The sequence below is a fragment of the Marmota flaviventris genome, chromosome 9 (genome assembly GCF_047511675.1).
Source record: "Marmota flaviventris isolate mMarFla1 chromosome 9, mMarFla1.hap1, whole genome shotgun sequence".
NCBI lineage: Eukaryota > Metazoa > Chordata > Mammalia > Rodentia > Sciuridae > Marmota > Marmota flaviventris.
In genome coordinates, this window is record NC_092506.1 from 59,921,011 (window position 1) to 59,947,830 (window position 26,820).

The 26,820-nt window shown below is 40.0% G+C and overlaps 2 protein-coding genes across 2 annotated transcripts; one reads left to right on the top strand and one right to left on the bottom strand.

Moving 5' to 3' along the window:
• Positions 1 to 6,996: 6,996 nt before the first annotated feature.
• LOC114098328 (olfactory receptor 52M1-like) lies at positions 6,997 to 7,941 on the top strand. Its single transcript, XM_027942496.2, has one exon. The coding sequence runs from the start codon at positions 6,997 to 6,999 to the stop codon at positions 7,939 to 7,941; it is 945 nt and encodes a 314-aa protein (XP_027798297.2).
• A 16,534-nt stretch (positions 7,942 to 24,475) lies between these two features.
• LOC114098517 (olfactory receptor 52K1) lies at positions 24,476 to 25,420 on the bottom strand. Its single transcript, XM_027942767.2, has one exon. The coding sequence runs from the start codon at positions 25,418 to 25,420 to the stop codon at positions 24,476 to 24,478; it is 945 nt and encodes a 314-aa protein (XP_027798568.2).
• Between the last annotated feature and the right edge of the window lie 1,400 nt (positions 25,421 to 26,820).

Genomic DNA, 26,820 nt, shown 5'->3' on the forward strand with positions numbered 1-26,820 from the left:
GTGCTTCCTGGCCACTGTGAGCTAAGCAGCTGTCCTCTGCCATGATATTATGTTTTGCCTCACCACAGGCCCAGAATGATAGTCACAAAGCATGGACTGAACCTCAAACCATGAACCCAAGCAACTTTTCCCCCTTCAAGTTGTTGTCAGGTATTTTTGTCACAGAAGTTAAACTAACACAGCCTACAACTAAGCTTTTTGTTGTTGTAATTTCTGTGCTTTGGCATCAGAACAATGCTAACCTTGTAAAGTGAAATCTTAAAAGGTTTGAATTTATCCTCCAGTGTAACTCGGGCTCTCAAGAGGGATGGAAGATGAAGGGAAATTTACTAGGGGAACAGGTTCACATCGTTATGGAAGCAGAGAAGACCCCTATGTTCTTAGTAAGCTGGAGAATCTAGGAAGCTTGTATCATGGTTCAGTCTAAGTACCAGGAAAGCTTATGGTATAATTATCAGAACTTAGAACCTACAGGGTCACTGGTTCAAGTTCTAAAATCCAAAGGTCGGAGAACCTGAAGTTCTGATATCCAAAGGCCACATGTCCCAGGTTCAGAAGAGAAAGCAAATCCTATCCTTTCTCTGCCTTGTTACCCAGATCTTCAGCTCACTGGAAGGCATGCAACCACATCAGGCGAATGCAGGCCTTCCTGATGTAGATGTCATTTCTTCAAAACCACTCACAGAAACAATATTTAACCAGGTCTCTTGGAATCCCTTAATCCAGTTGAGCTTGACACCTAAAATGATCACACTTCTCCTTTTTCAGAATTTGAGAAGGGGTGGTGCTCTTTCCTGAAACATTTGGTTAAATTTGACTGGGAAGCCATCAGGTCTTGGGTTTATCTTTGGCCAGTTTCTTTATTACTGATTCAACTTCTCTAATGTTATGCTCAGATTTCTACTCATGATTTGGTCATAGTATGTTATGTGTCTAGGTATTTCTCATCTAATTTGTTGGCATATAATTGTAGTAATATCTTATATTTTGTATGTGTGGTATTGCAATTTCTCCTTTCACTTAGTTTTATTTGAATTTTCTTAGTCAAAGTTTGTCAATCTTGGTGTCCAAAGTACAACCTATTTTTTCAATTTGTATTCTCTACTTCTATGCAAATATTTCTGCTGACTTCAGGCTTTTTCTCTAGCTTAAGTTTATTTGGTCTATTCAGTAGATACTTGTCAACTAACTTTTACTGCTTTGACTGCATCTCAAGTTTTAGTAGATCCTAATCATTTTTCTTACTCATGCAATGATACTTGATAACTATGACATTTCATTGTATCTAATTCCCAAAATGGAGAGACAAAAATGCTTTACAAAGAATCCAAAATAAGCTGGGCATGGTGGTGCTTGGCTGTAATCCCAGCAGGTTGGGAGGCTGGGACAGGGGGATCACAAGTTTAAAGCTAGTCTCGGCAACTTAAGGCCCTGTTTCAAAAGTTAAAAAAAGGCTGGGGATGTGGCTCAAAGATCAAGTACCCCTGGGTTCAATCTCTGGTACCAAAAACAAATAAATCCCAACTTTCTAAAAGGCTTGGTGAGCTAAAAGACAACACCAGGAAACAACTTGCTGATATCAGGAAAATAATGAACAAAATGAAGATTGACAGGCATTAGAGGCCAGTCCTGCAACCCTAGTCTCCAGTGGGCCCTGGCTCAAGAACGGCTCAATTTTGCTGAGCCTCATGGGCCCAGGATTCAGAAAGATCCCTGCAGATACAGGCTCACAGCCCATGACAATGAACCCTGGTGACAGGCCATGTCAAATATCTTTCCCAATCACAATAATATGAAATTAGAAATAACAGAAGCAAAATTAGAAAATTCATAAACATGGAAATAAAACATGCTCCAGAAAGTCAAGAAATCAATCCCACATGTAGAATCTTATGACTTATTAAAGGTCTCTTATTAACCACATCACCAAAGTAAGACCAATTATGAGGAAGTAACTTTGGGGACTGACAACACAATAAAAATGTGAACTAGGAAATATGAGGAAATTCATAATCGTAGTGAGTCGTGAAAAGTTATTTTAGAATTGGAGGTATAGCTTAATGGTAGAGTATGCCCATAGCCAGCACAAGACCCTGGGTTCAATTCCCAGCACCAAAAGAAACATGACTATCAAAGTATCTCCTCACATGTCAACCTCCTATAGAAAACACTCCAGTAGAAAATACTTAAATCCTTCCAATATTTCTGAAGTCATCCTCCCCACTTAAGAATACCAGGAATCGGATGAAAATGGAATTGTCCCCAAATAAATGGGCTAAGAGTTCTGTTCAAATACTGACATTTTTCACACTGTAGAAATAAAGGGGGGGGGGATGATCTTGTTAGCCTACCTACAAAGTTTGTTTTAAATTACTTCAGGGCAAGTTTTCAGAAACTCACTTGATATTGTTAAACACAGAATGGAAGAATGCTTTGGGGATTCAACTTGAACAGGATTCATGAACTTCAATCAGTAATTTCACTTCCAAAATTTTATCAAGCCTAGGCAGAAAAAGATCATTGACAAATCTGTCACTTTAAGTGGTAAAACTGAAACAAGCCTTCCCACTATTCTGGGAAGCTTAAGTATCCACATACAACAACTTCAACCTAATTCATTTCAAACAAAGGAATTAAAATAGATGCAAAATTATTTGCATTTATATAGCCTAGATTTTCTGTATTATGGACCCAAAATAGTCCATACCAGTTTGGCAAATATCTAGTGATTATTCCCAACCCTTTTGTTGACTCTCAATATGCTCCCTGGAACCTGAGTACCTCAGGCCCTGGAGGATAATCACAAACCTGGGCCAGCTAAGAGCCCAGCCAAGGGGTAGGAATAAGTCTGTTCTAGTCCTTGGAGGGGGAGTGAGATGGAGAATGAAGACTGCTCCTAAGAGTAGCAAATCCCAAGGGGAAACATACAAGTTTCCCTGTGTAACCCTTGAGAGTAACTGGCTATTTTCAGAACCTAGACAAAAGGATACAGAAGAAAGAGACCAGGGGCATGGCCTCTCCTTGACAGTCAGCTAAATTTTCCCATCTAGACAACAGGTGAACACTGTAACAACCTAGAGCTCTGGACAGCCTGCCAATAGGTAAGCGCATTCCAGAGAAGGACCCCAAACAAAGTCATTGGAAGAAGACTCCAAGTTCCAGAAACCACACTTTTGGTCCACACACAGCTTCTCCTCACAGGTCTAGTCAAAAGTAGAAGTAACAAGGTGAGTACAACAGAGTTTAGGTTGAGTCAAAAGAGAAAACCCCAAAATAGGAGGCTTGATTTCTGGGGCTTTCCCTCAGAACAGGAGAAAAGACTACAAATTTCATTCTGGTTGGGCATCTCGTCTTTTTCAGTCGGGCAATCCTTTCCCCCGACACCATAAGCAAGTCTTCAGTTGATTTATAGTCATATTAAAAAGACTAGCCATACAGTTGGAAGGACAGGGAGTTGCCATGGTCACATAGAAATAGCACTGCCCTGTTGAAGGGGAGAAAAGACCAGATGAAGGAATAGGAAAAGTGAATCCAGTGCCCATTCAGAGGCCAGGCATCCTAACACTTGGCCTTTAGTGGGCACACACATGTGCACACTTCACTTAATACATGAAATTACTCTAAAGTAACTGCTATTCCTCTGGTTTCCCAGATTGGGAAACAGAAAAGCAAAGAGATGGCATTGTCTAAAGCTACAGAACAAAAAAGTTAGTATTTGAACCTAAGCAAGGAGTACCTCTTTCAGAAGCCTCAGACCCACCATTGGAATGCCTCTCTTGGGGCTGGCAGGCATGTCACCAGGTAAGGATCTCCTCATGTGAACTGACAGAGTATCTTAAATGCTCTAGGTAAAGTGACAAGTGTTGGGGTCTGAAGTAGACTGTAGCACCTAAGGTGACAATTGTCAGTTTGGATGCCTTTATATGTACAGGATTCTTATCTAAACCCTGGTTACAACTTCATTTGGCTGAACTGATTCTGACATAAATTAAAGGTATGAATTTAGATTTGAAGCCATCCCCAGAGGCTGATTCTTTGGGATGGGTTCCCAATACCTTGGCCCACCCTGATGTTGAGGAAATTGTGCCCTTTATCTGTTCTAGGATGATCTGTTGCTAATACCTCCAGAGGACATTTCAGACATTCTCACTGTGTTTGAATTGTTTGACTAGTACTTAAATCTGTTCCATCTAATCAATTCCTGCACTTCTGAGGCATCCTGTAAGATGAACCATGTAATAGAAATGCAAGGAAGTTATTTCAGTCTGTAGAATGTACACCTTTGGTCTCCTGCCCACATGGAACAGTGGAAATTTCAGGGAAAGGCAGCTGCTGCTGTGTGCCAAGTGCTTTACATTTATTCTGTATGTAGTGAAGATTATCTTCTTGGTAAGACTCCCTTTCAGTGTTAACAACTTTCTCAAACAGTAAGTTGAAGGTCTGGAATGGGAAACCTGGCTTGAGATGGCAAGTTGATGCCTAAGCAGCAACATGGTGCTGCCTCATAGGGCCTCCTTCCTGTCCTCTTAACTGAGATCCAGGGCAGCCTTACACCTCAACCCTGAGGAAGCAACCCCACAGCTATTTACATGTCTGAGTATCCAAATCAGTTACTGAGGAATCTGATAGAATGGTTCATGATTTTTTTTTTAATTAACTAAGGTTTGCAAAAACTTATTGAACAGGTGGCAAGAAAAATATCGGACCAATAAGCAAGCAAACTCCTAAAAACTTAATTCAGGTTCCAGCACAGTTCATTTTAAGTCCTTGTATAGCCTTGAGTCTCCTTTTATGCTTATTTGCTATGGAAATATAATTATTATCCCTATTTTAGACAATCTGAAGTTTGCTTGGGCTTAAATTCAGAATTTAGTGACTATGGTCTCTCCACACCCTTGACCCACTCATTCTGGTACAGGCTGGAGATGCCTCAGAAGGTTTGTAGATGAGAGGTAACTTGAAAAGGGCATTGAAGAGTGAGGAAGTCTTCCTAGGTGTATTTGGGGTGTTTTTTGTTTAACTGCCTCCTTGTGGGTTTTTTTTCTCAACCAAAACATGGCTGTGTGAAGAAAATGCCTGCACACATGGGTGTCACTGGCTGATCTGGGAATCAAAGGTCTCAGGCAAGCCTAAGATGGGAAAGGGCACAAACGTGTCCTATGCTCTCAGCTCTGAATTTAGAGGATGGGAAGCAATAGGATTTTTCAGCAGAGACCCCTTATATGCAAAAGGCACAGCACACAAGAACTTTAGAAGCGATAGCCAGTACTTCAGTGATCTCTCTGGATCCTCAAATAGAAACCAAGAAGGATGATACGAATAAAGTATCTTTGACTAGTTTACTTCAGTCCATTCCTATGCATTCTCTGGATTTTTTTTAACTAATGCATTATAATAGTGGAATTCATTGTGACATTCATACATGTGCAAAATTTGATCATTCTCATCTCCCAGTATCTCCTTTCCCTCCCGTCTTCCCTCCTCCTGTTCACCTTTCTCTCACTGGTCTCCCCTCTTTTAATTAGTGCATTATAATTATACATAAAAGTAGGATTCGTTTACTCAAAAATTTAATCAGTTTCATTCCCTATTGCCTCCATCTGTGCTACTTCTCCCTCTCAATCTCCTTCCTCTACTCTGATGGTCTTATGTTTTCCTGAGGAGATTTTTATGCCTTTTCTCTAGATTTCATACTTGAGGGGGGAAATGTTTGACCCTTGATTTTTCTCAATCTGGTTTTTCACTTGAATGGATAGAACTGGAAACTATTGTGTTAACAGCAAATGACATTTCACTTAGTGTTATTAGTACATTGTAAGAATGGAGTTATGACAGTCATATGCACATAACAATTTGATCTCACTGTCTTCAGATGGTAGGAAAGCCTAGTAAACTTACAAAAAGTTGTGCCTTTTATATCAAAATATAGGTGATATCCATATCCTTGTTAAGAAAACTTAATAGTCTGTCCTTTATAGTAAACCCTTAAATTTTTTCTTTGTTCCTGTTTTACCATGAAACCTGGGCAACCTTAAATGAGAGCTTTTTGAGAAATTAAGCACAGGACCTATTTTAAATCTATTTCACTAATATCTTTGGTTTTAAAATGTTTCCTTACATTGTTATCGGGCTTAGATTCTGCCTTTGAAAATAAGCTTATGAACTAACCAATGTACAATGTACAAAAGGAGGAAAAGTGAAAGCACTCATAATCCCATCTACCCAAAATCAATTTTGGCATAAATCTTTCCAGACCCTTTTCTATCTAGGGCATGTTTCTATAACTAATGAAATCAAAAAACAGTTTAAAATGCTTCCTGCTATTCCCTCTTACATAAGTTTCCTGGTATATTTATAATACAAGATCTCTTACAAGCATTAGCAATATAATTCTAACTCGTCAGACATACTAGAACTTGTTCACCTGTGCTCATGATCTCCCAGCCTCAGCTTCTAGAATTGCTGGTACCACTGGCTATCACACCTACACATCTCTAATTGTGGAAGTTCTGAATGTTGTTTATATAACTGGATCAAGTAGTACATATGTATTTTTGAACACATGGTTCCACTTTTCATTGGCATAAAAATTGCAAAGAGTTTATATTAACTGATTAATGTTGCTATTGATCAGTGACAAACACATTCAGGCACTGAGATTAACACATGGATTTACATCTAATCATTACAGAGACCTTTTTCCATATTCTATTTCCTCTAGGTGAAATTTTCCCAAAACTACTCAAAGGTATGCATAATCGGAATTTCTGCAGTATGGTAGGGCAACTTAGCAGTGGAAAGGATCATGCCTGTTTCTATATCTAACGGTGGGTGCTGTCATGGATAACTCATAAAATACATTATTTTTCAAGTTGGAATTTGGAATTTTTTTATTGCAGGTGCCACTAATTGCCCAGGATGAAAATGAGGATCTAGTCTACAGTTGTCAGTAGTGGTATAACAGTGCTCCTGTCCCCTGCTACCCTATACCCAAACATGTATACCTCTAATAATGCCTGCTCTGTGCCCACCTCTTTCTGGCTTACTGGTATCCCAGGGTTGGAGTCCCTGCACATTTGGCTCTCCATCCCCTTTGGCTTCATGTACCTATTGGCTTTGGTGGGAAACATTACTATCCTGGCAGTGATCAAGATGGAGCGCAGCCTGCACCAGCCCATGTATTTCTTCCTGTGTATGTTGGCTGTCATTGATTTGGTCCTTTCAACCTCTACCATGCCCAAACTGTTGACCATCTTCTGGTTCGGTGCCCGCAACATTGGTCTGGATTCCTGCTTGGCCCAGATGTTCTTCATCCACTGCTTTGCAACTGTGGAGTCGGGCATCTTCCTTGCCATGGCTTATGATCGCTATGTGGCTATCTGTGACCCACTACACCATACCTCGGTGCTCACCCATGCAGTGGTGGGTCGTTTGGGGATGGCTGCCCTCCTCCGGGGGATACTCTACATTGGACCTCTGCCCCTACTGATTCGCCTGAGGCTACCACTTTACCGGACCCGAATCATTGCCCACTCCTACTGTGAGCACATGGCTGTGGTCACCTTGGCATGTGGAGACACGAGGGTCAACAACTTATATGGAATGGGAATTGGCTTCCTAGTATTAATCCTGGATTCTCTAGCCATCACTGCTTCATATGTGATGATTTTTAAGGCTGTTTTGGGACTGGCTACCCATGATGCCAGGTTTAAAACCTTAGGTACATGTAGTTCTCATATCTGTGCCATCCTCGTCTTCTATATCCCTATTGCTATTTCATCTCTCACCCACCGTTTTGGCCATCATGTGCCTCCCCATATCCATATTCTTTTAGCTAATTTATACCTCCTCATCCCACCCATCCTCAACCCAGTTGTCTATGCTGTCCGCACCAAACAGATCCGAAAGAGACTTCTCCACATTCTTAAGGCAGAGACTTGACCCAGATGAATGGCCTTCTATGAGGCATACAAATATTTTGTGATAACAGGAAGAGGGTCTAACCGGGGAACTCCCATGAAATTCCTGGGCCTTGCCCAAACTGTGGATATAAGGGCCTAAAACCAACACTAAAATTGGTATTGTCTATGCAGTGTAGACTCAACTTCTGAAAGTAGAAGACAGAGCATAAATTCTTGCATACTTATTGTACTTCATTTTCTGAAGTTGAATAGGTAATAAGCATAAGCATACAGACCAGAAGAAATCATTTCTGTTCTTCTTGGATACAAAACTTCTAGTTTCTCTGGGAAATATAATGAAACACAACTTCAAGAATGTAGAATTCTAATACCTTCTTGAAGGTGGTTTACAAAGTCTGTTCAATTTTTTTCAGACTTACATGGTATTGGCAAACTTTTCAGCACTTTCAGCTTGCCCAAGAACATTTGATGGAGGCAACATGAATGCTAGAAATCTTAATGGAACTTTGAATAAGAAGTTATTGCCCAAAAGAGTTAAATTCCTCAGACCAGATCATTCCCCCATCTAAATAGATAGGAGTGTTATAAAATATTCCACACATCCTAATAGGGTTAATCAGAGCAAGTAGGAGATTAAAAGGTCAAGTATAACTGAAATGCCAGAAGATGGCTAGGACCAAAGAAGGGAGCCATCAGTATTGGCCACATGACTGGGGCCAGTGTGTTCTCCAGTGGCCTTCTATAGAGGACCCCAGTATCTTTTGACACTTGGGTAAACGGCAGTTATTCCTGCTAGAAAATCCAGAGATGGAAATTAAGCTTACACATATCACTCCTAAATAAACACTTCTATTGTGCCAATCTGAGACCACAGCTCCCACATCTCCCAACTGAGCATGCCCCTAACTCCCCAGACCCAAGTACCCATGATTCTGACTGTACTGTGTCCATCCATGTCTAGGGCATTAAGTCCATTGCTATAGCAAGCTGGTTGGATCCCTGGACCCTAGAGCCAAGTTCTTTATGTATACCTGCACATCAAACATGAGCTCAGCTTCTAGCCTGTACTCTAGTCCCAGCCCTGAGATTATTCAAGTGGAAGCTAGGTCATTATGGCACCCAGATATAGGGTTTTTTCTGCACATGTACATGCTGTCTCTGGCCCAACTGTCAGAGACCCCAGAGCCACTGGACCCCTTTGTACAGCTGTGCTCCCATCCCTGGCTCCTTCACAAGCACTTATACCTTGCACACGACCAACTCAACGGTGGTGGTGGGGGGGGGGGTCTGTACCCCAGACACCAGTGTTATTACCAATTTAGACCGAGTCCTTCCATGCATGCCATGCTTGATGTATCCACAGGCACCACTGCCACAGTCAAGGTTAGAACCAATTCCAAGAATTATCACCTCAACTTCCCTGAAGAAATTGAGCCATGTTAGCCATCACCAGTGAGGACCCCGACACTGCCTCTGCACACATCCAGAGGTGGCCATTGAGGCTCCATGCAATTCTCATCAGTCCTGAACACAGGTGACAGCTATATGGAAACGCCTTCCTGTGCCATCACTAATGCCGGAATTTTTGAACCCCACCCATTCAGTGTACTTCCATACATGGGAAGTCCTTTTCCCACCAAAAACGGTCCATAAAATCTAGAAGAGTTGTCTATGCATGTGATAAAGCAGTTACCAATGTAATATAATAAACATGAAAAACCAAAGATATATCGCCACCAAAGAACACAAATGAAGAAATGAAAATGTAGGAATTATCTGACAGAGGTAGAAATAGTTAAGCTCAATAAGTCTCAAGAGATGCAATTCAACAAAAATAAGCAATAAATAAAACTAAAATATAATACAAATTCTGGAGTTACAGGATGCAATAAAAAATGTAATAGTACTGACAGCAGAACTGATCATGCAGAAGAATCTGAACTTGAAGACATTATTTTGAAAATGGTCATAGGAAAAAGAAGATGCAGCCTATGACACAACATCAAGACCTCATTTTTTTAATTGTAGGCATTCAAGGAGAAGGATAAAAAGCTTTAAGAAGTAATAGAAAATTCCCAAATCTAGGGAAAGGTATAAATATCAAGGAACAGGAAGATGAAAGATTCAGATTCAATCCAAGATTGTACCAATTCTCACTATAATCAGGCTATGTAATTTTAAAAACTGAGGGTCCTGAAAGCAGAAAAGGAAAACAAGTTACATAAATTCTGTAAGATATGTTGGAACTACTTTTTATCAGAAAAATCATAGGCCAGACAATATATTCAAAAGCTGAAGGAAACAAATTGCTAATCAATATTATCAAGGTATCCTTCACAAAGAAATAGATAAAAGCTATAAGGGAAATAAAAGACAAGGTGCAGAGAGGAAAGATGGCAGAGGGGCCAAGCTGCCAAGCTGTATTTATACCAATAGGTTACTTTAGGTCATTGGCATTATTAGTACATATTGTTCATTGTATTACTAGGCAGGTTACAGACTTAGCAAAATTATGCAGCTAATTCCTCAGTTAGCTCCTAACATTGCACATTGCAATTTAGTATGTTTGTGTAGCTCCCAAGAAAGTCCATTGTATAAAGTTACTGTTACATGGGCAGGTTTAGGCTCAGTGAAACATTGTGTCTAACAAGAGTCGAGGTATCCTTCACAAATGAAGAAATAAAGCTTTTTTACAGATAAAAGCTAAGGATGTTTACCAACAGACTCTGTAAGAAATGCTAAAGTTCTTCAAGTTTAAGGAAAATGCCACTAATTAGTAACATTAAAGTATAAAGCTCACTGGCAAAAGTAAATATTCAAATACAAAATACATGATTATTCTAATATAGTATAAATCGCTTTCTTGTTGGAAGTTTAAAGACTATTAGCTATTGTAACTTGTTTAAAAAATGCACTACACAAAATGTTATGGCTGGTGTCCCCCAGATTCTGCTAGTAACTTAATTCCTAATGCAACAACGTTGAGGTAGGAATTTTTAAGTTAGCATTATCATTGTTATCATGGGACTGGATGTGTTATAAAGGTGAATTTGGTCCTCTGCTTGCTATTGCATGTATACACTTACCACATGATTTCTGTCATGATATAGTACAGCCCTCATTTATAGGCCCCTTAATCTTAACCACAGCCTCCAGAACCATGAGACAAAAGAATTGCCATTCTTCATAAAATGCCTGATCTCAGTTATTCCGTTATAGCAGCACAAAACGGACTACTGCAGATGTAAGCTGTGACATTGGGCGCTGGGGAACTTGTATAGGCAAACTGTCTATACTCAAAATTATCAATTTAAGGTGTCAACCTTAAAGCAAAAACCTAAAGGTGAAAGATTAAAAACTGGGGCTGGGTTGTGGCTCAGTGGTAGAGCACTCTCCAGGCACATGTGAGGCACTGGGTTCCATCCTCAGCACCATATAAAAAATAAACAAAGGCATTGTGTTCATCTACCACTTTAAAAAAAAATCAAAGCTTATCTCTACAAGAATACTCAAAAATAACAAGAGGAATAAACAACCTCAAGCACTTACTGTCATTGTTAATTTTATCAATAACTACTTTGGAGCATTTAATCCATTTAAACTGAGTAGCTAGCTCGTGAATATAAACATGTATGCTGCCTAATAGCACAAATAGACAGAAATTAAGGTGGAGAAACCTAGGATTTTGGAAGATTCACTTCTAACTCAGTCACCAAGTGGCTATTAATGATTTAAACTTAAATGCCAACCAACAAATCACAAATGAGGTCACCACCCATGTGTTTCAGTAACTAATACAATCAATAGTAATGGCATAGTTTTAAAGGATTGCCTTCCAGTTAAAAGAAACTAAATTTTAGAATTATGGCCAATCCTATGAACTATCCAGCAAATTTAGCCAAAATTCACCAGCTAAGGAAGGTTAGTAAATCATTTTGATAATTATTCCAAACATGCAGCACAGGCTTTGTTTTTAAAGATCAGCTAAACTTACATTATTTCTCTCATCATACCAAGCTTACCTTTCTATTCTCTACCTCTACCTACAAGTTAGTAACCTGATTGAGTACTCCATGTTCTTTAGCAGCGATTATTCCTGAATCAGCAATGTTGGCATCACCTAAGGACTTGTTAGTTGGAAAGTTCTTGTTTTTTGTTATTTCTGAGTGTGATAGCCTCTTGAGTTGCTCGGATTAGGCATGTGCTAAGGCAGGAGGATCACATGTTGGAGGTCAGCCTTGGCAACTTAGCAAGACTGTCTAAAAAAATAAAATGGCTGGGGATATATCTCAGTGTCCCTATGTTCCAGCCTCAGTACAACAAAAAAACTTTCAGGTCTTTTCCAGACCTAGTGAAACCCTAAAGCCCAGAACTTCAATGCTTTATTAACAAGTCCCCTAGGTGATTCTGATACCTACTAAAGTTCAGTAACATTTCTCTAGCAGATGGTCATGTTTTGCATTAATAAACAGAAGATGAGATGATTTCTTTCTCTATCCTGCTTCCCATTTTTACTACTTAATGATCAGGTCCAAGCTTCTTTTCCATGGTATCTACTGCCAACCCAAGTTCTGAGTCCTGAACTAACATACTAGAGTAAAGAAAATGGAAGGTGAATCATCTCTGATAACTGAGTAGTTGATGCAACAATGGAAAAGAAGCTATTTTATGGGGACATGGCCTGGGTGGGCAGGCTGGCATTTGCCATGTATCCAACATCCTTGTACTCTCCCAACTTATCTGCAGGAACTGGGGCCACTTATGCCTTTGACTAAACTAGGGTCCTCTTATAGAAACTGGTCCCAGCAGAGTCCAGAGGGAGAGAAGTCCTTGGCATCATAAGTGCTTGTAAACTTAGCTATTCCTATTTACATGTATGCCTCCTTAAATTCAATTCTGAGGAGGAGGAAGATGGTGGGCCAGAGGGAGGCAGCATTCTGTATTCTGTGGTCCAGATCCCACCTAGTTGAAATACTGCATCTGAGTGTTAGAAGACCCCTATACAGCTGCTCTCTGCAGAAATAACCAATGCTGTGATCCCGTACAGTACTCCAGGCCTCAGGGTTTGAGCAGGACACCTGGTGTTCAAGCAAGACTGCTGGCTCATGACACCCAAAACCCGAAGCTCTAGCTAAGGCAGGGCTCATGAGCACCTTGGCAGAATCACCTATCAACACATCTGCAGATCTCAACAGACTTCACTCCGCTCCCACGCAGGCACTAGACTGCTACCTACCCACAGCACAATGCCATCATCCAGCTCCCCTCCACACCTCACCAGACACCCCCAGTGCTGGAAGCAGACTGCCTCCATCTTGGCTCAACATTCTCACCATATTTAGAGGCAGCTTCCACATCAGATTTCCAGCAGCCAGGTACGAGGTTTCCAATTTCCTCCTCTCCCCAGTGGCGTAACCCAACACAGTAGCTGCCCAACACAGGTGTGCAGTGTGACCAGGGCACTGGCCATGGGAGCCCTGGTGTGAGAGGTTCCTCAACTGGGAACCACTAAGGGAGAGGGAGACAGGGCTAAAGTTTGGAGCCTAACAGACCAGAAACTGGGATATTTCCAGACAAGATAGGGAGATAGTCCCAAGCAGTCAAGTTGTACAAGTGGTCCCAAAAAGACATGTGGGGTGTGAAAGAACTAACAAGGCTTGTCATCGGGGCATTTCCAACAGCGTTCCCACGCCTGGGTTCCTGGTGAAGTTGTTTCTTCCTGTTACTTACATCTACCCCTACCTGAGTTACCTTCAGTGAGTCCATGACTGTCCTGGAGGCAACCTGAGCTCTCCTTGGGTGACATGTTGGGTGTGCTCTGGTCTAGCCCACCTGCTCTATCGTCACTGTCTTCCCCTGTCTGAAGTGCTCTCTAAATCCTCCCTTTCCTCAACTTCTCCATCCTGTGTGGAGGTTGCCCTGTTATGGTGATCCACAAGCCCTGATTCTGAAAAACCAAGGTGCTTCTTTGGGTCCTGCCCATTTGCCGATAGAAGAGTGAGAAGCTTTGGTGTCATGAGCTAGTTACAGGCTCTGATAGTTTCTGCTTTTCCTATGTGTATGTGTGTGCATGTCTGAGTTCAGTTTTAAGTTCCCAGGGGAAGAAGTCACCATCTTCTGATGGCAGCTGGAGTGAACGTAAGTACCACTGAGACTCGCTGCTCAGACCAGTGGTTAGCTGGAGCATCTATGCCAAGTGTGATAGCATGCACTTAGTGTGTCCACCTTCAAGTTTACACAGGGCTCCGGAGGGCCTCCCAGTTTCATAAGAATTCAAGTATCAGTATTTAAAGTTGAGGTGTTTCACATAAAACCTGGAGAGATCTGACTGCTCTCAAAGGGAAATATGGTAGCTGGTACACTCAGGTAGGAGAAAGTTTGAAGAGCAGCCTTAATAGAGGGGAGGGAGCTAGATTGGACTAGGAATGAAAAGTGGAATTGAGGGTGTTAGGTGCAGGACAGGCTGGTCTGCAGGGCCTGCAGGGCATGCCAAACAAAGTTAGCCGCAGAATGACCTGGCCTCTCAAACCCTCTGTCTGCTTCTATATCACCTGTTTGTTTCAAGCCCAAACACCCAAGCCCCCGCTCAAGGATGAACACTCAACCCCCCACTCGAGATTGAACACTTAACCCCCCCTTGGGCCAACAAGGCAGCTTGCAGACCCAGAGACCCCATTAGATTTGGGCTATAAAAACTCCCTGTGCCTGTTCCTTCCCCCATCATAAAGTTCATTCAGACTCAGGTGGGTAAAATTTCTAATCAAGCTTTTAACCAGCTTCTCAGGAATTACCAACTCCTGGCTACTGATGATACCTCCAGTCGAGACCTATGCCGAATGGACTGACGTCATCATGGATCTGTGGTGGCAAGGAACCTTCGTTGATACCGGTCTTCTCTGCCCTCCTGTGTGGGGGATCCTTACTTCCCTCCTCTTTCTCCCACACCACCCAATTTCAGCAGGAAGCAGCCAGAATGAGTCGACGCCCATTCTCATTTAATAACAAAGAGGGGGAAATGTTGGGAGTCACCCGGGCTCCAAAGACTAACTTCCCCATCCCCCAAGAAGAGCCGTCCAATGGTGAGCCCTGCTGGCTCACAGGATCCTACCCACCAATCAGACTAGCCCTGCTGGCTCACCTGATCCTTACCCTCCAATCAAAAAGCACCCCATGCCAACTGTCAAACCACCCCTGGTTCTATAAATATGCAGAGCTGTTCCTCAATAAACAGGCATTTGCTCCAACGACAAGCCTTGTTCGTTCTTTCAGGGTGCAGTCTCCCTGCACAGACTGGTGGGTGCCACTCCCTGCTTCCAGGATCAGCCTTCCCTCCCTGGTTACCCTCACCATCCTGAGGGCAGAGACACCAGCTTACAACAGACAACCCCACCTATAGAATGAGAAGAGAAGCGGGAAAGATACGGATCTCTAAAACTAGCAACAATCATGGTTTCTTCCTTCGAACATTCTTTTTTCTTCTACCCACCTACCCTCCTGCCCTCACATCACAACATATGTGAACCTTGTGTGAAATAATAGGGGCATATACAATACCTCTATTATTAGATGACCCCATACTCAAAATCCTTTCTTTCCCCCCACTAAAATTTACTATCTTAACATCCTATATTTTTCTAAATACATGTGTTTGTTTTATGTACTCTACTGTCTTCCCATGTACATGTCTTCCCTAAATTACTTCCTGTCTGTTCTCTTGCTACTAACCTTTAGATTTCTCATTCACGCTTCCTAAGATATTAACTCTATATCCTCACATCCTGTCTCCTCAGTATATCGTCTTATGCCCCATCCCCCAGTGCACTGTTCACCGTCAAACTGTAAACCCTTCTACAAAACTACTGATCATATTTTAGATAACTGAATCCAACAATCCAATCTCAATTCTGTACATTGAGACTAAACTGTAAACGTCTTAACAAATTGTTTATAGGTGGTATATTGTTGATACTGGGATCTGTAAACATTGTCCTTCCCACAAAGGAGAGATCTTGGAACCTGACAGGAACATTTATAAACATAGGGTAAAAACAATAATAACCCGGACACACAGAGCTGGAAAGTAAGACACACAAGCAACATGCAAAGACAAGGGAAGAAAGTGCCTCAAACAAATCAAGACACCACATTATTAGAATCATTGGCAGTCACAGCAGAAGAAATGACAGGAGTTTGGGATGTACATGGTCAATGTTCTATGAACTCAGGAAGATATAAGAGCAGATACAGGCAGTGAAAGATCACTTCAAGGAGCTACATAAACAAATACAGGAAGCAAGAGATCACCTCAACAGGGAAACAGAGGTTCTTTAAGATTTTTTTTTTAATGAAAAACAATAAGCCAAATTAAAAGCTCAAATGAAAGCATCACCAACAGAGTAGACTACTTGGAAAATAAGATATCGGACAAGGAAGACAAAATATGTAATCTTAAAGAACATAGACCACATATTGAAAATGGCAAGAAACAATGAACAGAACATTCAAGAAATATGGGATAGCATAAAAGACCAAACTTAAGTTATTGGGTTAGAGGAAGGCATAGAGGTCCAAACCAAAGGAATGAACAATCTATTCAATGAGATATCAGAACTTAACATGAGTAAACTGGAAATATAAATTCAAGAAGTGTACAGGATGCCAAAAGTACAATATAACAACAAATCCACAGCAAGGAACTCTATAATAAAAATGCCCAACATACAGAATAAGGAGAGAATTTTAAAACCATGAGAAAGGAATCAATTACATATAGGGGAAAACCAATTAGGATAACGGCAGATTTTTTTAACAAAGACCCTGAAAGCTAGAAGATCCTAGAACAATATATCAAGATCTGAAAGAAAACATATGCCAACCAAGAATCTTGTATCCAGCAAAATTAAGATTTATATTTGATAAATAAAAACTTTCCAAGATAAGTTAAAAGAATCTACAGCTAGAAAACTGGCACTACAAATCATCCTTGGAAAAGTAGTCCATGAAAAGGAAACAAAAAATAACAATGAAAATCAACAGAGGGAGGTATACACTAAAGGAAAAACTAAGCAAAGAAAATCAAGCCAAGTTAAACAACAAAAATGAACAAATATGGCTGGAAATACAAACCATATTTCAACAATAACCCTGAACATTAATGCCTTAAACTCGCCAATCTAAAGACATAGGCTTGGGCTGGGGATGTGGCTCAAGCGGTAGTGTGCTCGCCTGACATGCGTGGGGCGCTGGTTTTGATCCTCAGCACCACATAAAAATAAAGATGTTGTGTCCACCGACACTGAAAAATAAATATTAAAAAATTCTCTCTCCTTTAAAAAAAAAAAAAAAAAGGGTCTGCTAGCCTATTTAGAATAAACCCAACAATATGCTTGCCTCCAGGAGACTCATCTGATAGGAAAAGACATACAGACTTAAGGTGAAAGGTTGGGAAAAATCATATCACTCACATGAACTACGGAAGCAAAAGGATGGAAATCCCTGTTTATCAAATAAAGTCAACTTCAAGTCAAAGTCCATCAAAAGGGATAAAGATGGACACTACATACTAAATGTAACAATACATCAACAAGATATAACAATCACAGCTGCTCTATTGTTTGAAGCAATTATTTTCATCAAACAAGTTCAAGTCAAATTGACCACAATACACTAATCTTGGTGACTTTAGCACCTCTCACCACTGGATAGATGTTCCAAACAAAAGTTGAATAAAACTATAGACCTCAATAAAATCAATAACTTGGACTTAAATGACATAGAATATTTCAATCCATATCAAGCAGATATTCTTAGCAGCACATGGATCCTTCTCTAAAATAGACCATATACTATGCCACAAAGCAACTCTTAGCAAATACAACATAGTAGAGATACTACCATACATCTTATCAGATCATAATGGAATGAAATTGGAAATCAACAAAATAAAAAATACTCCAACACCTGAGGACTAAACAATGTTACTGAATGAACAATGGGTTGCAGAAGACATCAAGGAGGAAATTTTAAAATTCCTAGATGTTGTGTCTATGTTCTAATTTACCTCTATCTCTGGGACACTATGAAAGCAGTAGTAACAGGAAAGTTCATTGCATGGAGTTCATTACTTAAGAAAAAGTCAAATAACCTCACACTACATCTCAAATCCCTAGAAAAAGAACAAATCAACACCAAAAGCAGTAGAAGGCAAGAAATAATTAAAATCAGAGCTGAAATCAATGAAATCGAAACAAAGTTGTTTTTTTGTTTAATTTTTTTTTTAAAAAAAAAAAAGACACTTAGCTATGCTAACAAAGAGGAGAGAACTCAAATTACCTTTTTCATCACATATGCTGGTAATATCACAACAGACACTGAAGACAGGATAGTTAGAAATTATTTTGAAAACCTATAATTCAAGAATCAGCAAGTTTCTTAAGTCATACGCTTTGCCCAGATTGAGTCAGGAAGATCTACACAATTTAAACAGACTAATATCAAGTAATGAAATAGAAGACACCCTCAGAAGTCTACCAAGAAAAGCCCAAGACCATGATGGATACACAGCCGAGTTCTACAAGAATTTTAAAGAAGAACTGATACTAATACTCTTCAATTTATTTCAGGAATAGAGTGAGTTTGGAAGTGCTGCCTCTTTTTTTTGAGGCCAATATCACCCTGATCCCAAAACCAGGCAAAGCCATATCAAAAAAAAAAAACTTCAGACCAATATCTCTAATAAACTAGATGCAAAAATTCTCAATCCTGGCAAATCAAATACAAAAACATATCAAAGATCATGCACCATGATCAAGTGGAATTCATCCCAGGGATGCAAGGTTGGTTCAACATATGGAAATCAATAAATGACATTCAACACATAAATAGGATCAAAGATAAGAATTATATGACCATCTCAATAGACACAGAAAAAGCATTTGACAAAATACATCATCCTTCATGCTCAAAACACTAGAAAAACTAGGGATAACAGGAACATACCTCAACATAAAGGCTATCTGTGATAAGCCCCAGGCCAACATCATTCTAAATGGAGAAAAATTGAAGGCATTCCCTATAAAACCTAGAACAAGACAGGCATGCCTTCTTTCACCACTTTTTAACACTGTTCTTGAAACATGGGCCAAAGCAATTAGATAAAAGAAATTAAAGGAATACATATAGGAAAAGAACTCAAATTGGCACTACTTGCTGATGATTCTATAACTAGAAGACCCAAAAATCTCCACCAGAAAACTTCTAGAACTAGTAAATGAATTCAGCAAAGTAACAGAATATAAAATCAACACCCATAAGCTAAAGGCATTTCTGTATCAGTGACAAATCCTCAGAAAGGGAAACGAAGAAAACTGTCCCATTTTTCAATAGCCTCAAAAAAAAATACTGAATCAATGAAAAAGGTAAAAGATCTATACAATAAAAACTACAGAACCCTAAAGAAAGAAGACTTTAGAAGATGAAAAGATCTGCCTTGCTCTTGGATAGGCAGAATTAATATTATCAAAATGGCCATACTTCCAAAAGCACTATACAGATTTAATGCAGTTCAGATCAAAATTCCAATGACATTCCTCATAGAAATAGAAAAAGCAATCATGAAATTCATCTGGAAAAATAAGAGACCCAGATTAGCTAAAGCAATCCTTAGCAGGAAGAGTGAAGCAGGTGGCATCACTATACCAGACCTCAAACTATACTACAGAGCAACAGTAACACAAAGAGCATGGTATTGGCACAGACTGGTAGACCAATGGTACAAAATAGAGGACACAGAGACTAACCAACAAAACTACAATTATCTTATATTAGACAAAGTTGCCAAGAACATGCACTGGAGAAAAGATAGTCTCTTCAAATGGTGCTGGGAAAACTGGAAATGCATATGCAACAATGAAATTAAACTCCTATCTCTCACCATGCACAAAACTCAAAGTGAATTGGGGACCTAGGACTTAAATCAGACTGTCTAATAGAAGAAAAAGTAGGCCTTAATCTCCATGTGGAATTAGGCCCCAACTTCCTTAATAAGACTCCTGTGGCACAAGAATTAAAATCAAGAATCAATAAATGGGATGGAATCGAGCTAAAAAGTTTCTCAGCAAAAGAAACAATCTGAGGTGAATAGAGGGCCTACATCATGGGAGCAAATCTTTACTCCTCACACATCAGAGCCCTAATCTCTAAGGTATATAAAGAACTCAAAAAGATAAACACCAAAACAACCCAATCAATAAATGGGCCAAGGACCTGAACAGACACCGAACAGAAAAGTATACAGTCCATCAACAAAATATGAAAAAATATTCATCTCTAGCAATGAGAGTAATTTTGTTTTGCATTTCTCTAAGATATCATCTCACTCCAGTCAGAATGGCAGCTATTATGAAGACAAGAAGTGCTGGAGAGGATGTGGGGGAAAAGGTACACTCACACATTGCTGGTGGGACTGCAAATTGGTGCAGCCAATATAGAAAATAGTATGGAGATTTCTTGGAAATCAGGGAATGGAACCAGCATTTGACCCAGCTATCCTTCTCCTTGGTCTATACCCAAAGGACTTAAAAACAGCATATTAAAGGGACACAGCCACATCAGTGTTTATAGCAGCACAATTCACAATAGCTAAACTGTGGAACCAACCTAGATGCCCTTCAGTAGATGAATGGATTGAAAAAGTGGCATATGTACACAATGGAATACTACTCGGCATTCAAATAAAATGGCATTTGCAGGTAAATGGATGGAGTTGGAGAAGATAATGCTAAGTGAAGTTAGCCAATCCCAAAAATCAAATGCTAAATGTTTTCTGATATAAGGTGACTGACTCATAGTGGGGTAGAGAGGGGGAGCATTGGAGGAATAGATGAACTCTAGATAGGGCAGAAGTTGGGAGGGGTCAGGGGGTTAGCAATGATGATGAATGATGGACACTAAAAATCCAAAAATGGATAATCAAACTTCTCATATTTTTTTAATTCAAGATGGAGTGAAAAAAACTGCTCATTACCTTGACCACACTTTTTGTAACAAAGCTCTAGATGGCCATTGTTTACAAACGTGTATATAGTGGAATTTTGAAGATGCTGATGACACTAAAATTCAGCATGTACAAATTTGACCAATTTAATCACAATTTTTAGTCATTAAACACAGGCAATAGTATGCTTCTAAGGAGGGGACAATAGTGATGCAGAATCACCTTAAGTAAAACTATAAATTAAATATAATTTTAACAACTTAAATGTTAAAAACAGACTGAAGGTTACCATCCTTGCTTTGTTAATTTGTATTCTAAACTACCTCAGATAAAATGTCTGTTTGTCAATCCATGTTGAGGTATTGTTCCACACCACCACCACCACCAATTTACCCTACCTTGTTTCTTTGGCATGTTGGAAAAAGTGCCTTGACCAGTCTGACTTGGTCAGCTATATCTTTTCCCCTGCTCGTTTGATTCCCAAACTAGAATATTGAACATTCCTAATCACTAATAAAGGTGTTGAAGCTGTTGTTCAAAATACTTAAAAAATCAAACATTGCTTAACATAGAAACTAGTCAGATCCCTGAGCCAAATTCCTTAAACTTTCAAACTTTATTACTGGACCCACTACTTGCAGACATACTAAGGTAGAATCTCTTGTCCATCATGAGGACTGCTGCAGCACTCTGTACATAAGTTCCCTAAATAGATGCTTTGGGATGATCACTATGGCTTTTAATATTTCTCTGGAATTCTACCTAACTCCATTTTGGGATGGTCGAAGGCAATCCTTTGTGGAAATTCCCCTACCTCCCACATTTGAGGTGACTCTAGGTTCTGGTTTGACAAGGAAAAAAATAACAGTAAAATTTTGAGTTTAAAACTAGTAAGCATGTATTAATTTCATGGTTCTATGATAAAAGCATACCTTATTTATAAGGTAGGAAATAGCTCCTTTTACTGTCTTCTATGTAATAGAAGTCTAACAGTAAATGTGCTCCATCTGGGACAGATTGCTATGTGGGTATCACCTGAGGGGCAAGATAATTCTTTTTCCAAATATGAGAACAAATTAGATCTTGCAGCCTATAATTTTTTTTAGTCCATTCTACATATTTTATTGTGATGACAGATAATAACTAATGTATATTCTGAATGCTAATTATACAATAAGTTCCCCCAAAATTTGTCATAAAACAATAAAGAATTTCTCAATTAACTGAAGATTGACAATGTCTGAGCTGGGTTTGCTTATGCAATTGCAAGGCTGGGGGCCATGAGTTTATCCGTGCTGAACTTGGCTATGAAACTGTACTGCAAATACATATTGGCCAAGCAGCTTTATTCCATTTCCATCTTATCCTTGGACTAAGGAGATAACCAAGGCAGTCTGACTCTGCCACACCATGAGAAGACGGTAAGCCCCACTGAGCAAGAAAATCTCAAGTTTCTGCTTTTACCGGATGAGTATTGCCAGATGTCTGCTGTATCCCATGGATTAAAGTGGTGTATATGTTGAAACCCATAGTCAATGCATGGGGAAATATACTCTGGGAAAGCAAATGTTTTTAATAATCTAATCCATGATACAGAATGGCCCATCTCTGAGTAAACCAAATGAGAATTTAGAGAACCTCAGAACAGTCAGAGGCCCGAGGTTCATGGCTCTTCCTTTCTTACTATCCAATTTCTGGAGGACTGGGGCACCTGAGAACTGACTAAAGACCCATTTTAATTATCTTCTGTTGTCTGAAGTAAGCATTGACACAACAGCATGGGTCTTGAAGTGCATTATCAGAGTCTTGCAAGTTTTCTTCGTTATTTTTTTTTTTTTAAGAGAAAGAGAATTTAATATTTTTTTAGTTTTCGGGGGACACAACATCTTTGTATGTGGTGCTGAGGATTGAACCCAGGCCGCACGCATGCCAGGCAAGCGTGCTACCACTTGAGCCACATCCCCAGCCCTTCTTCGTTATTTTCTTAGAATTGAAATAAGTGCTATTATTAAGGAAATAAAAGGGTCACAAAGTAATACAACAGTATAAGTAGGTCTTCCTGAAAAGGTATGTATGAAAACATCTTTTTAAAAACTGGAGTATTCAAGTATCAGTTTGTACACCCAGACCAAGAAACACAGAAAGACTTGTGAAATGCAGTTTCTAGGATATTAAATGCAATCTTAAGCTGCTGAGAATTGAAATGTAAGATAGGGTGCACAACTGTAGCAATTAACTTTCCTTGAGTATGCTGTGAAATTGCCACAGTCTGGCTGGGCACAATCAGGAGCCACTTGTCAAAAGAAACTAACTTTATTTTTAGAACCACACACGCCAAACAAAACAGCCTCTCAGGAAAAACCCTCAGAGCCTCAACTGCCACCACCGGCTTTCCACAAGCCTCTCTCTCCCCCACAAGCTTCTCTCCACCTCCCAGAATCCTCCTGCTCTTGAGGCCGATTGGCTGGGTCACATGGGCGGAGCCAAAAAAGTCCCCCAATGAGCAGCTCCGTGGTCTGAAAGGGCAGGGAAACAGCCCAATGAGCATCACCGCAGAGGAGCCAATCAGCTAGATGTTGCTGAGGCCGCTGTGAGCCAATCATCAGCCGGCAGCTGGAAGTTTGCTGGCGGCTGGAAGTTTGCTGGTGCCCCTTCTGCTGTGGCTCTCAACATGAAATGATTTCCAAATCATTGTTTTTAGAACAAAAAATTATAATATTTTTATTATATGAACATTATGGGTCAGCTCTCAGTCCAATTCACATCTATTTGTATCCTCACCTTGATGAATCTAAGCACAGAAAATCCCCAGGTCAGGATATGCTCACTCTTGTGGCAAAGAAAGAGACTAAGCCAAGATACACAAGCATATTGAAAGTTTAATTCTTGAGGCACATTTTAAACTACTCAAAATACATTGACAAGCATGTTTAACATCAGTAGTGTGAAATATACCTCCAGTACAAGGACAGGGGGTATAAATATCTGAACAACTATTTTATAAATCTTTTTTTTTTTTTTTTTTTTGAGAGAGGGAGAGAGAATTTCAATATTTTTCAGTTTTTGGCATACACAACATCTTTGTATGTGGTGCTGAGGATCGAACCCAGGCCTCACGCATGCCAGGCAAGTACGCTACCACTTGAGCCACATCCCCAGCCCCTGAACAACTATTCAGTTCATCACAACTACATATTGCAACTATCTTCAGAAGTCTTTTTTTTTTAAAGAGGGAAGAGTGCTACTTTTTCCAAAAGGTGCTTTGTCTTCCTTACCCATGTGATAAATGTATGAAAGTAAGGTAGTCAAAACTCTACCCAAGACCTTAATTGACCTAATCTAGTCTGGATCTGCAAGGAATGGGATCTCATCCTCCTTGTCACACTGGAAATTTACCAAACAGATTGCTGTTAAGACTTTTCCTCTCCACTCCTATCCAGTACTTGGCTGGTGTTTTGTGGGGGGGGGGGGGAGGTTGTTTTTGGTTTTTGGTTTTGGGGGGGTTTTTTGTTTTTTGGTTTGGTTTTGTTTTTGTTTTTTCCCCCAGAAAACTGTTCACCTAGACATCCTTTCTCCGGAATAGACTGAGTATGTGGTCACGAATCTGCTTGGTCTTGACACCATAGATGATGGGATTTATCATGGGTGGGAAGAGCAGATAGAAATTGGCAAGGAGTATGTGGACATGAGGGGCAGCCTGGCGAGCTACTCGGTGCATGACTGAAGAGATGACCACAGGTGTATAGGTGGACAGGATGGCACCTATGTGAGACACACATGTCCCAAATGCCTTGTAGCGGGCTTCCTGAGAGGCAAGCTGCAGAACTGCCTGGAGGATGAAGATGTAAGACAAGATAACAAACAGCAGGTCCAGCACCACAATAAACATGGCCACAGCAATGCCGTAGATGTTGTTGAAGCGGGTGTCCCCACACGCCAGCCTTACCACGGCCATGTGCTCACAGTAGCAGTGGGCAATCATCGGGCCCCGGCAGTAGTGGAAGCTTTGGAGCAGAAAGGGGAGTGGAGTCATTAGTGTCACAGCCCGGGTCACAGCAGCCATGCCAATCTTGGCAATCAGGGGCCTGGTCAGGATAGTGGTGTAGTGCAGTGGCTTGCAGATGGCTACATAGCGGTCAAAGGCCATGGCCAGCAGAACTGCTGATTCCATAATGGAGAAGGAGTGGAGAAAAAACATCTGGACCAGACAGGCATAGAAGTTGATCTCCTGATCCCTGAACCAGAATATGGCAAGCATTTTGGGCAATGTTGTAGAAGAAAGAACTAAGTCAATGGCTGCCAACATAGCCAGAAAGAGGTACATGGGTTCATGCAGGGCTGCATCAGCCCTGATAATAAAAATAAGGGTACAGTTGCCAAGCAGGGCCAGAGTATAGGCAAAACAGAAGGGAATGGAGATCCACATGTGTAGGTGCTCCAAACCAGGAATTCCCACCAACAAGAAGGCCACTGGATGGGTTGTGGTTATATTGAAAGTTGACATGACTCCTGGAAATCCCTTGCTTTTTGACAAGGCTCCTTCACCTTCCATGTATATTTTCTACAGTATACATTATAAAAGAGTTTCAAGATGTGATATTCCATTGGAGGACAAATCTTATTACCATTGCTGTATTTTAAACAAAATAAACTAGTAGGCCTCAGACATGGAGAAGTACAATCGATATTTCCTACTGCCAAGAAACATTGAATCTTAAGTGACTATGATACTGAATATACATAGAACAGATAAGACAAATTTCATAAAGGGATGGAGAATAGTGTTCTTGATATCAAGAATAACTACCTTTTAGAAAATAATATTTAAATCAGTTCATGTCTTTAGCTTCAGTGGAAGATACGATTGTACGTGCTAAACTCCCGAACACAGAAGCAAATTTTCTGTCATAAAACCTTAAACTTAGGTACATAAATGAAATCCAAATAGCCACTTATGGATAGTGATTACCATATTGAACCATGCAGAATATTTCCATATTGGAAGAACATTTTTGTTGGGATCTGAATGTTCTAGAGTGGGTCTCTCCTTTTTATACCCACAAATCTGAATACAGTCCTGACTCCAGCTTGAAAATAATTTTTGTTCTCCACTAAAATTGTTAGGTTCCTATTGATTTAGCTCACATTCACCTAGAAATGTCTATAATTGGTCTCAATCTCACCTGTCTCAAATATTATTTGAATTTGAAACATTCTAATCTGGACTCCTTACCCATTCTCTTAAATTGCTTCAATGGGAGGACCCATAATTTCCCTAATGAGGGTGCCATGGCTTCTTACCTGCCTTCTTGCAACTGTGCCTCTCAGGAACTTCTATCTGAATTAACCATTCTCTCCCCCTTAATCCACTCTTCTGGAGCCAGGGTTGTAGCTCAGTGATGGAGCACTTGCCCCTCTCGTGAGGCACTGGGTTTGATCCTCAGCACCACAAAAAAAAAAGTCCATCTACAACTAAAACAGATTTTTTTTTTTCAAACATCCACTCTTCTCTTGGATCCCATGATATTTTTAGCCCCTCCTCCAGTTTCTCATTTTGGTCTCCTAGTGTAGTTTTCAATATTGAATGTAGTCAGGTCTCAAGCTTAACCTCTGTTCAACTTTACTGAATATATTTAGTAAATTGAATAAACTTAATTAAATAAGTGATTCATTAACTGGTTAAGGAAGCCTATGAAAATATCCCTTAGTAAGAATTCTTAAAGTTAATAAAAACATGACTAAATCACATAGTATGATGTGGAGTTAGCTTTAAAAAAGGAAATAGGGAATTTTAAAGTAGGTGGAGAGGGGAGATAACAATCTGAAAGAAAGATCAAAGTGGGCCTCACCAAAAGTGAAAGGAATTTGAGCTAAAATAGAGGTGAGAAAAGTACTTTAGTTCCA

Bases quoted from the DNA above. Each gene is read 5' to 3' on its own strand.
- LOC114098328 (XM_027942496.2), top strand. From the start codon at position 6,997: ATGTATACCTCTAATAATGCCTGCTCTGTGCCCACCTCTTTCTGGCTT.
- LOC114098517 (XM_027942767.2), bottom strand. From the start codon at position 25,420: ATGTCAACTTTCAATATAACCACAACCCATCCAGTGGCCTTCTTGTTG.